Raw genomic sequence first — 11,830 nt, 5'->3', positions numbered from 1 at the left:
TTAATAAACATCTCAGTTCCAAAAAATCAGAGTGTTCTGGCTATTTTTGGATGTTTCAGGCTTTACAGGGTTAAGGTCGAGAGACGAGACTGCCACCACAATACAGAAAGGTGTCCAAGGCACAGGCTGGGTTTGCTGAGAAGGTACAGAGTTGTTGAAACAGTTCTGGCTACTGTGACAGATGCTAGCCGGCCAGCCGGCAGTTTGATTGTTCATTTTCTACTTTGATTACAAGTGAAAAGTGACTTCCTTAGCTGTATGAGGTGCCTCTGTCTTCATTGTAATGCTGCATTCATGTCCTATGAAAATGATCATCAACACATCAGTTATTCATTCATTTAAATTCAAGAGCACATGAATGTAGATTTGTATGGAGCCCATTCGCTATACATTTACTTTCTCTCACATTATGACTATGCATGTTCAGTATTTTAAAGCAAATCAAACATATCAATAACAAATCAAACATGCAGCAAGACATTACTGTCAGCATTAGGTTACGTATAATTGCTGACATTAAGCAACATCTATTTTAGTATTTAACAGCAGAAAGCTAAGGTAAACCTGATGAGTGTTTTATTGTCCATCATATTTTGCATAGGTCGTGAATGCAGCATAACTGCCCTGGTTGCACCCCGCTCTACATTATTGTTCCAGTAAGGGAATATGTGTTCTTGAGTTTGTATAAATGCCTCAGTGTGTGTACTAATGTGTGCATGCACATACCACATGCTTTCAAACTGCAAGCAACACACTCAAACTAGCTTCCTCAAGTCCTTTTCTTTCTTTCGACAACCACCAATCGTGTCTTCCTTGGACCATACACTGATTAATCCATCTTTAGTTTTGTCAAAGCTGCATTCATCAAGATTTTTTTAATATGTTAAGAAAAGTGCATGCACCTCCCCAAAAACATCTTTGCATCAGCTGAGTAGAACAAAGGGTATTATTAGTAGCATAAAAAGACTGTAGCCTGCACAATGATTTGATGCTCCACTAAATAATTTTATTGGTGTGCCAGCTTAGCCTGAAGAAAAATTATTTTGTAGAGCATCAAATCAGTGTACTTTACTATTTTTTTTAATTGAACCTATATTTTACAAGGACGACAGGAACCGAACCACCAACTCTGCAGTTAGGCGTTAACCTACTCTACCTCTACCGGCTCAAAAGACAGAGTGGGTCAGTTGTTGAGCTCGATTCCTGGCTTCTCCATGTTGAAGTAAACACCAAGCTGCTCCTGGTGGCTGTACACCGGTATGTGTTTGAGTGCAAATGGGCAAATAATGTGAAAGGGCTCTGAAAATGCTTGAAGAGAGGAGCGCCATACAAGTCCACTTACCTCCTCACCACAGCTGCCCCACAAAAGTGAAAACATGCATTTGCTGAATGTGTAAACGGGCAACCTGCGTTAAACTTCAGTATATCCAGGCTGTTTCCATCAACCTTTTAGAGCCTTTCTGTTCCCTGGTGACCACAAATTGATTAATGCAGCTTTAACAGTACAATCACAGTCTTGGTGCATGTTTTAGTCCATTTAACTTCATTTCTTGTTGAGTAGCTTCCAACATCTCACAGTGCTTTAGATTTCTGAATGTTTCTCTTCGATTCTATTTAACCATTTGTTATTGTCATAAGGTATGAAAATGAACTTTGCCTAACACATCACCACCACATGGTAAAGCAGTGCCAATCAATATGCTCCTACAACTGCACTGCCACATGATGTGATGTATTATGTGACTCAGCATGTAGGACTGTGACTATTCTTTTCAGAAATAAATTGTTTCAGCTAAAACGTCTAACTAGGCTTTTGGGAAGCGTCGGCAGAAGAGGACAGATAATCAATTGGTACAGAAACAGATCATTGATGGTAAATAGGCTAATATATACAAACCATTTTAGAATACAAGTCATCAACCTAGTTGCTTGCAGTGTGAACCAGACGTTTGGTTTACAAGGCTCTGTCACCTGTGTGTTCTTCAGCCTCCATTCCCATTAACCTCAGGTTTTAGTTCGTCTTTAGTCTGAATGTGTAGAGAAAGGTGCCTCTCTTGAATATTGCTGTTGTTGCATAAAACCAGAATATGAGAAATCTCTCACTGGCAGCCATATCTGTTCATATATCTGCTCATAAAATAAAATAAAAAACAAACAAACAGTATAGGCTTTTTAATTTAAACTCAAAATGCACTAATGTAATTTTCACCAACAGCAATATACTTTCCTGTGACTAAATCACATAGATGATCCTGATCTGTGTGCAGAGCAGGGTAGGGCTGGACCAAAATCTCTATGACAGTGTGAACAGGTGGTGAAATTAGTACTGACTACTTCTGGTGATGGTCTTGATTCACAAATTCAACATCTAGTCATCACCTACTCACCCACATGCAAGTTTGTCAGTGCAAGGCCCAAAACAACCTCCACGCAGGTGCATGAACATGAATGACATCACCTAGGCTAGAACATGTCGCCAGTGAACACAAACAACATTCACATTACCTGCCAAAGTGACTCAAATCCAACTTCTCTCCACCTGAGTGAAAATCTAATCTTTTCATGGATGTGTGAAGAAACCAAATCAGACCTGGGCCGCTTCCATATGTGGTCCTAGATCCGATACGTATCCGATCTCTGACTATGTGACCAATGTCAGAACAGCTGGATCGGAATTTCTGCATTTTATTTAACGTCTTCCTTGTCTGCACATATCGCTTGTCACCATTCTCTGTCAGCCTCTCACAGACCAGTTAAAGCTAAACGTGGAGTTTCACTTTCGTTGAATGTTTATGGAGAAGCTTCTGACCAAACACTTTGTGAGGAAATTAAAAATGTGACCAGTGTACAGAAGATGTTGTTTTGCTTGTAATCAGAGCTGGATACATGTCACTTAACATGAATGTGAACTATTGGATCTGACAAAAAGAGCAGAAGTGAGCACTGAGGCCTGCAATGTGAACGTAGCTATAACAACTGGTGGAAGTGATCAAGCTCATGCCACATGGGGGCAATATCTGCCAGATGAAGCAGCAAACAAAAATGGCAACCCTGGAGGAATGTGGTTTAGAGCAGTTACAATTTTGGCCAGAGCATTTCACCAGCATTCCTGTCTGAATGAAGAGGTGACAAAGTATAACAAGTATGCCTATGCATATGGATGTGTTCAGCAAGAGCTTCGCTGAACTGGTCAGTCACCGTTGTTTTGAACTGAAGTTATCCCAAACACTAGGAATTGGCTTTCTTCTTTCATGCTGCGCTGTCCGTTAGGAGGCAATGCTCAGACTGTAACCTGTGTTTGTGTCACACGCAATAAGGCAACAACATGTTATATCAATCTTGTGCATCTCAAAGCATCTGGATACTTGCATGAAGTATGTTTCGGGCCTAACACACAGCGAATGTGATGGTGCTGCGTCATTCTAGGAATCTCCATGACAACTGAGGGTAGTGGGAACATGTTGATAAAGCACCACAGCACAAACAGTAACCTTGACCATTAGTATGCTGGCGCAGCATTAAGTGTTCTGAAACCACAATCATTTGCTGCACAGCCAAAAGTCCACAGCATGATTCCAGGACACTAAGAATGCCAATGTAGAAACTAGACACATTCATGTCAGGCAAATGTAGCTAAAGAAAATATTTAAAGACAGAAATAGGTCAAATTGTCATTCTATAGACTTCCAGACAACTGTCCTTCAACACTACACATTAATGCTTGTTTTATTTCCTCTTCTCCTATGCAAAGACAAAAGAAAACTGAACTCCCAGGTTCTGCTGCACAAGTTAAAAAAAAGGTAACACCAAATCACAAAAACTACCAAAACTTCACCAGCATTATACCAAAAAACCAATGTAATGCTGTTGCTTATTTAATATTTACTAAATTAAACAGTCCCAACTTGTAAGTCTACTAGTAAGTCTCAACAGCGACTGACTGGTTAACCTACAGTGATACTGAAGGTGATGAGCTCTTCTTTACCACCTTTATCACTCAGATCTCACACTCACACACACACACACACACACAGAGAGAGAAGCAAACACACACCTTTTTGCTTAAATCAATACTTCCAGCAACATTTAAGCATGATCATATTATTACTTTACTGACACTGGAAGAATGCAAAAACATTAACTATTTGACCTTTAACACAAAGCGCTCATCATTTAGCTTCAGAACACTTACATTATGCTGCTTATGTTGTCTTTTTCCATACACCATGAAGACTACATGATAAATCCACATATTCCACAATGAAATACTCAAATAGCATTCACCTTTTAAACTTCATCTCACAGTCTTTGCTCAGTTGTCATGGAAAGACCCCAGCTGTCAACAAATGACCCAAATACAGATGGTGATATAATACAGAGGAGGATGGGCAAGATGTAGTTTGAAGTTCCAGAAAGAAAAGTTGGGAAGTGAGTTACTGAGTTATTTTCCTGAAGCTAATGCAGAGCGCAGTGTATGCCATACTGACATGCTGATGACCTCACCGATATTCCAGAAGACATTATTTCTGGGTGAACAATTCCTTTATCTTTGACTTAGTCTGTGTTGTATTAGTGACACAAGTATTATCCTTTAATGTGCTGAATTGTACCTCTTTTCATTACTGTAGAAGATTAGCTGACAGCTCCTTTCCTCGGTTAGTTGCACTGATCAGGACTGGACAACTTCCACCTTTAGCTTTCTTATTACTGCAGAGATTTGGTGAGCTCCTGGAATTTCCTTAAGCCTGAGCAGGGGTCTGATCAGACTGCCTGTGGGTGTCAAATATTTTGGAATCTATACTCAGAAGTCACATTGGTTGCGTGTGTGAGAGACATCTGTCTTATCACAGTTTATCCCTGTCCATTAGCTCTAGCTCCTGTAGTTCATTCTGGATGTCCTCTGGTAGCTCCAGAGGAGGCAGGTCATCCAGACACAGGTCTTCCTGAGCTGGCATCTCCAGTGGTGGCAACTGGGGGATTGCAATCCCCTTCCCCATGCTTTTCCTCTCCTGCCCAGCCCCTGTTCCCATAGCACCAGCTGTTTGTGGGAGTACCCAGAGCTCAGAACGCTCCACAAAGTCTGCTGCTTCGGCCGCTTCCGAGTGCAGCCGGGCATTTTCCACTCGCAGTCGCTCATTCTCAGACTGGAGTCGCTGATTTTCATCCATCAGGTGGTTGACCAGGCGCCGCAGGTCCTCAATGGTGGTCTGCTGTTCTTCCAGGCGGGTTTTGTCATCTTTGGTGGTCTTAGATCCAGGGCATGGTGGAGTCAAAGGCTGGCAGCCTCCAGTCTGCCGAGTCTGAAGCTGGTAGAGTAAGGTGTCATACTCTCTCTCACTGACTCCTCCACACTCTGTAGTTGAGAGGCCTGGGGAGCTGTGGGCCTGGAGCTGTGAACTGGATTTGGGTACAGAGGGCTGGGTCACTGGAGGACTGCACTGCACTGAGCCTGGTTGGGCTTTTGTTGCCTCACGACGAGCTTCTCTTTTCCAGCGCTCTTGGATTAGTCTCTGCTGTTTGAAATGACTGTCCCTCTGTAGCTCCATGGACAGACGAGCCTACAGACACAAGTATCAATACCACAGCACTCACAATATTAACATTACACTGACTTGCATCAGATTCCTTGAGACTTCAGCTTGATTTATGGCTCTGCACTGAATCTACACAGAGCCTACACCGTAGGCTATGCAAGTGGCCTATGTCACTGTAAGCATTTATACTTGTGAGCTGGTGTTTGCATTGATCTGCAATTCCACTGCCAGAATGCTAGTTGGCACTGGGGTTTCTATGCCACTGTGTTGCCTTTCTTCACCACTTACTAACAGTGGTGACTGAAACTGACCAAATGACCACTGAACCAACTGTGGCAGAATGAGGGGGAGTTTCCGTACTTGTCTGGCCATTAAGAAACATGAAAAAGGAAATGCAATGCAAACAATCACCGCTGTTGTGGTTTGCATCGCTGCGATGTGCAGTTACATTTCTGGAGAGGAGCACACTAGGCTATGCTTAGTGCTATGAGGCTACAAATGACTTGCGCTGTAGGTATGGCCTAGATTCATCGCAGAACCATGAATCAAGCTTTACCCTAACCCTAATCACTATTTGCCTAACCTCAAACTAATTCATCACTCTAAAATGTAATTAATTGCATTTTGGGGACTTGTTTCTGTCACCATAAGGATGTCATGTCCCCACAGTGTGACTAAGTAAACAGATTTAAATCCCCACCATGAGTAACACCAGGCCTCCCACACACACACACACACACACCTCACCTGTTCGCACTCTGTTGCCTTCATTGCGTCTGTCAAATGACCTGGGTGTGAGAGACAGAGAATTGAGCAGTTTTTCAAGGCTAACACAGAGTTTATATTCTCCGTTCTTGCTTGTGCGCCAAGGGGCATGTGCCAAATATGATGTCACAACACTTGGCCCACATTGGTGTCCTTTCGGCTGTCATGCACCTCCCAGCTATATTCAAAGGTTGGTGGAGTGTCAAAGAAACAATGTCAATGTCACATAACTCACCTGCTGCTTTTCCATGGCAGACGATGGCCTCTTCATACTTTCCACTCGCTAACAAACGGTCTGCCTTCCTGCACTGCTGATGAGCCTGAAGAGCACATGGATGGAAGAGACAGGAGGGATGGAGGGAACAAGGAGGAATGGAGATAAATCAATTGAAATCAATCTTATTTTATAATGCCAAATCACAACAAAAATCATCTCAAAGCAATTTACATAGTAAGGTCTATAGCTTACAGTTTTTTAGAGAAAAACCCATCAGATCCCACTTGGCGTTCAAATGGATGCATGTCCACAAAACGGCTGTGCAGTGCACTTTAACAGAGACGGATATACAAACCGGGCTCACATAACATAGACTATGCATAACAAGCCACACCATCAGAACAGTCTTTTCTCTAAAAGCAGATCACAATGAACACGACTAAACCCTTGTGTCTCCATTCTTGGCTAAGCTCGCACTGTGACACGTGTTTTCACAGTACAGCCCTTTTCAGATGTGAGATACGTAACGCTGCTACTTCATCAGTCTGTGAAACAGATGGCTTTCTGTCATTCAGACATAAGGCCCTTTTATGTTGTGGTCCGCAGGGCTGCTTTCAGAAATCCAACAAACAACATGAGGGCACAGAGAACATCTACAAAGTGCAACACTGAGAAGAGATACTACAAAAACATTCACACTTAGGGTAGTCTAGTATCACCAAAATCATTCTACGTAGCACTGGTCCCCTGTTGGTTATACCACAATGCTTAGTTTGGAAAAAAAAGGAGTCTTAGGTGTCTTAGGTTTAGGTTGCTGCTCATTGTCTGCCATACTGCAATAAAGAGGCATTGTTTGTGTTTTTACAAAGTTTTGCTTATGATTTATTGATTGGATGATTTACTGGAGATCTGCTCCAGTGTTTTCAGATATGTGAGTAACCTACCAGCTGACAGGCCAAGCTGCCTCCATTGTGTTCTCTTTACTCTTCACCATCAGACTGCAATGAAAGTTCTTGCTGCCTCTAATATTCCAATACTAAAATTAAAAACTGATTTCCTGCCCAATGAGTGAATAGCCAAAGAGTTGAATAATTGGGTCCAGCCCTAGAAACAATCAGAAGATAATATTTTATTTCTGAGTCACTACTTTGTTTTGCTAGCCCCACAGCCTAGCTTCACACACTAGCTTGCCTGACCACCACTGCTTGCTCTCTCTCTCGGAGGAGTAGATTTAGAAGACAGGCACTGAAATTTGGACATAAAGATAAAAAGAAATGCTGTTAGGTATGCCTTGGATCCCTTCGTTCCTAGACACAATCTGTTGAATAGACCATAACTATAAATTAACAGGCCTGTGCTGTAGGTGTATTGAGTGCCCAGTGTTAGCTGCTATGTTGGAAAGACTGTTTTGCCCCCCTGGGCTCTGTGCCAGTCACATGACTAAAAACAACGAACTGGTCATTCATTACTTTTTGAGTTATGCTGTAAAGAAACAAACCAACAAATGCCAGCAAAAGCAGTACCCAACTCTTGGCTAAGGTAATAAAAAGATGCTCCTTTCTTTGAAAATATCTCACAAATTGGGCAAGAGGGTGTCATTTATAGCTACAATTATTGTTTGGATTAGGGAATGCAATTACATGAGAGACACAAACTGGGGCTATCCATCACTAGCAACAAAACACTAAATGAGAAAATGTCTTGTGGAAGACTCCAACACACACTTGAAGAATCTATGACAAAGAGCACTGAAGCTGTTCTGGAGGCTCATGAAGTAGGCTTTATATTTTTTTAAACACACTTACTTTTAATACACAGTTTGTCTTTATTTCACATCTCTCCCATCTATCGAGGTTTTTCCAAATAATTCTAAATGTCCTCGTCAATTAAAATGGTCACTACAAAACTGTAAATCAAAACAACTGCTCTTAAAGAGAACGCCATTGTCAATGTCCTCAATAGACAAAAACAGAACATTTTAGAGCTCAAATAACATCGAGGACTCATTTTGTTTCATTGTTACTCGCTGTGGTACAGGGTGGGAACAGTGTAGCCATAACAGTTAAATGACATCCTGAAATTACTTGCTGACAGTGGGTTATTGTCACATGAACTTGCAAACAAGTTAACTAGTTATACCTAAGTCCCTTGTTGTTAATAATAATTTCCAATATTAAACAGATAGAATAATAAAAACTAACAATACTGCTTCAACTACAAACGAGAGGTCTCCATGTTGATCTTATCGAGTACAAAACCAAAATGTATACTACACATCTGACAATAACACTAACAGAGCAAATAACAGAACGGTTAGCTGCTAACTTACTACGGGAGTTAGCTAATGTAGCTTGCCTATGCGCTCTCCTAGCTACAGCAACGTTAGCCTGTTATTGCAACATCAAGACCGAAACTTACGAGGTTAAGCGGGCTGTCTACCACCTCCATGGAGTCGATTCTTCGATAGTTTACACTACATGAAAGATGTCTCTGTCCTTCGCGGACTGTCATTCACACTGCAATTTAAAAATCCTGAAAAAATAACTAACAAAATTACCGTCAGGAAAGCATAGTCGCCTCCACAGCCAGAGCTGCGTCAACACGTCGTGATGTCACATCCGCTTCCTAGTAGCTACCTTTTGTCAGATGTTTTGTCGCGTCAAGCTACCGGAAGTAAAAATAAAATAAAATAAAATAAAATTTGAGAGTTGAAATCGTTACAAAAGTCCATGGAATATACAAATAGGCATATGTCGGATTTGCCCGAACAGATCTCGAACACGTTGAGCCTAGCTCTGGCTGGCCCGTAACCTGACCAGTAGCGCACAGGTCATGCTTTCTGTGTTTTATTAATGCTTTCATTTTGACACTTGAACGGAAATACTTTTTATTGCGCCTCATTTGTTACGCCTTTTTGTTTTCCTTTAGGACTCGAATTCAGCGTTTAGAGAGAGTGACGGTTTATATATTATAGGCTATATAAAGCACCGGATTTCTATTTTAACAGCGTTACATTAAGGGATTTACTTAACGGGGCACACCTTTTTAGTATTCTCTCCATTGGCGTTAGAAGGCATATTTAGTCAACTTAAAAAACACCGATGTTGATGAAAAAGAGAGGTCAGGTGTGTTTGATAGCTGCCAGTATGATGTCGTTAATCTTACTCATGATGTTGTTATACGGCGCCATTGGCACCCAGCAGCCAGGCAGCTCCAGCCTCAGGCATGACTACCAGCTGCTGGGCAGACCCCTTTACAAACTGGACCTGAGCTGGCCCAAGAGTCCAGAGCTCTTCACCGGGGAGGTCTTTGGAGTAGCTGTCGACCAGTATGCTGGGGTGGTGTATGTGGCACAGCGAGGTAAATACATGCTTTAACTGTACCTAACTATCTCATCTCCCTTCGGAACTGTCTCGGGAGATTTTAAGGGACATGGCAAACAAACCGGACGCACATATGCCAAACCAGCTGGTTACCACCGCTTGAAGTTTAAAGTGCATCAGCGCTCTGACATATGGGTGTCATAATAATCATAATCAGAGGGGTAGTGCTATTTAATTAGCCTATCTCGATGCAGATGTTTATAGAAAGCCACCGGGTTCCTTGGAGCTTAAATGCCATTGGCTGAAAATACAGGGGCCACCCCCCCTTAGAGGTATGGTTCTATTTGGTCATTGGTCAAGTGTTTATTGTCTTGTGCACAGTCAGGAAATGTACAATGAAATTCTTTCTTCCCTGTCCACACCAATGCCACACAGTATAAGTGAAATATAACGCAGATACATAGGCAACACAAAATCTAAATCTCAAAAATCCAAGGCACTGTAAAACAGCCAATGAGAGAAGCATAATGAAAATACAACAGCCAATGAAGTAAGCATAATGAAGAATACAATATAATGAAGAGGGAATGTATGCTACTACATGGGAGCTGTGTGTGCAAATAGTCTGAGTTTTTGCAACAAGAAACAGTTTCTTTGTTGCAAAGAAAGTGTGCAGTTATGCATGTGCAAACTGAGTGTGTAAACAGTACAGGTGGAATTACATGAGGTAGATCCTGAGTCAGCTGTTTAGGAGTTTGATGGCAGTCATTCTTGTATATTTCTTTCGTTTTTATATATTTTTTATTATATTGCTGCATTTGCTGCTTAAAGTGCTTTAGATTTTGTGTTACTTATTTATCTACTTAATATTTCATTTGTATTTTGTGGCATTCATGTGGACGGCAAAGTAAGAATTTCATTGTACAGAGATATAATAAAAATATATGAGTATAATAAAAGAATGGATGCTGCATGGGAGCAGTATGTGCAGCAGTCAACAATCACTGTTCAATTATGCATGTGCAAACTGAGAATGTAAACAGTACAGGTCAACGGTACATCACCTATTTCCTGGTAGTAAACTCCTCAGCTGTTTAGGAGTCTGATGGCAGAGGGAAAGAAAGAGTTTTTCAGTCTAGAGGTCCTGCATTTCACACTTCTGAGCCTCCAGACAGAGGGTAGGGAGGTGAACAGTCCGTGCTGGGGGTGGGTGGGGTCTTTGAGGATGGAGGCAGCCTTCCTACACGCCCTGCGGTGGTAAATGCTCTGCAGAGAGGGCAGTGGAGTCCTGGTGATCTTCTCTGCAGTCTTTACCACTCTCTGCAGGCGCTTGCGGTCCATAGCAGTAGTGCTGCCATACCAGACAGTGATGCAGCTGGTCAAGATGCTCTCAATGATGCAGCTGTAGAAGTTGCAAAGGATCCTAGACGACATGCCAAACCTCCTCAGCCTCCTCAGGAAGTACAGCCGCCGTTGGGCCTTCTTGACCAGCTGTGTGGTGTTAAGTGTCCAAGTGAGGTCCTCACTGATGTGGACGCCCAAGTATTTGAAGCTGCTCACCCTATCCACTTCAAGCCCCCGGATGAACAGTGGCTGATCTCCTCTCCTTCCTCATGCCCGCTATCATCTCCTTCGTCTCTTCCGTGTTGAGGCTGAGATTATTGTCCTTGCACCATGACACCAGACCGGCCGGCTCCCTCCTGTAGGCTGCTTCATCCCCACCAGTGATGCGACCTATCACTGCGATGTCGTCCGTGAACTTTAACCCTCCTGTTATGTTGCGGGTCAAGTTTTATATGAAGAAATGAACATAACAGGTCCTGTTATGTTCATTTCTTCATATCAAATATTTGTCTCATTTAAAGCAGTTATGTTCGTGGGTCAATTTGACCCGCAACATAACAGGAGGGTTAAGATGATGTTGTCTTTGTGGAAGGCGACACAGTCGTGGGTGAACAGGGTGTAGAGGATGGGGCTGAGGGCACATACCT

At 42.2% G+C, this 11,830-nt stretch overlaps 2 protein-coding genes across 3 annotated transcripts in view; one reads left to right on the top strand and one right to left on the bottom strand.

Moving 5' to 3' along the window:
• Positions 1–9,155, bottom strand: nrbf2b (nuclear receptor binding factor 2b). The gene is made up of 4 exons (XM_020611744.1): positions 8,935–9,155; positions 6,535–6,619; positions 6,282–6,322; positions 1–5,558 (listed from the first exon to the last, which is right to left on the bottom strand). The coding sequence occupies exons 1-4, from the start codon at positions 9,025–9,027 to the stop codon at positions 4,845–4,847; spliced, it is 933 nt and encodes a 310-aa protein (XP_020467400.1). The 5' UTR covers positions 9,028–9,155; the 3' UTR covers positions 1–4,844.
• Positions 9,156–9,429: 274 nt separating this feature from the next.
• LOC109966705 (NHL repeat-containing protein 3) overlaps positions 9,430–11,830 on the top strand; it is a 9,008-nt gene continuing 6,607 nt past the window's right edge. For both annotated transcript variants that reach the window (XM_020611779.1, XM_020611778.1), the window contains exon 1: positions 9,430–9,876. In XM_020611779.1, the coding sequence (XP_020467435.1) occupies positions 9,618–9,876 (259 nt within the window). In that variant the 5' untranslated portion in view covers positions 9,430–9,617. The remainder of the gene's footprint in view (positions 9,877–11,830) is intronic.

The sequence above is a fragment of the Monopterus albus genome, unplaced genomic scaffold, assembly GCF_001952655.1.
Source record: "Monopterus albus unplaced genomic scaffold, M_albus_1.0 scaffold117.1, whole genome shotgun sequence".
Taxonomy (NCBI): Eukaryota; Metazoa; Chordata; class Actinopteri; order Synbranchiformes; family Synbranchidae; genus Monopterus; species Monopterus albus.
The sequence above is the reverse complement of the archived record's forward strand: the minus strand, read 5'-3'. Positions and strand labels throughout refer to the sequence as shown.

Bases quoted from the DNA above. Each gene is read 5' to 3' on its own strand.
- nrbf2b (XM_020611744.1), bottom strand. From the start codon at position 9,027: ATGACAGTCCGCGAAGGACAGAGACATCTTTCATGTAGTGTAAACTAT. The intron at 6,620-8,934 runs GTAAGTTTCGGT...TGTGCTCTTCAG, and splicing joins TAGACAGCCCGCTTAACCTC to GCTCATCAGCAGTGCAGGAA. The intron at 5,559-6,281 runs GTGAGGTGTGTG...TTGTGTCTGTAG, and splicing joins AGGCAACAGAGTGCGAACAG to GCTCGTCTGTCCATGGAGCT.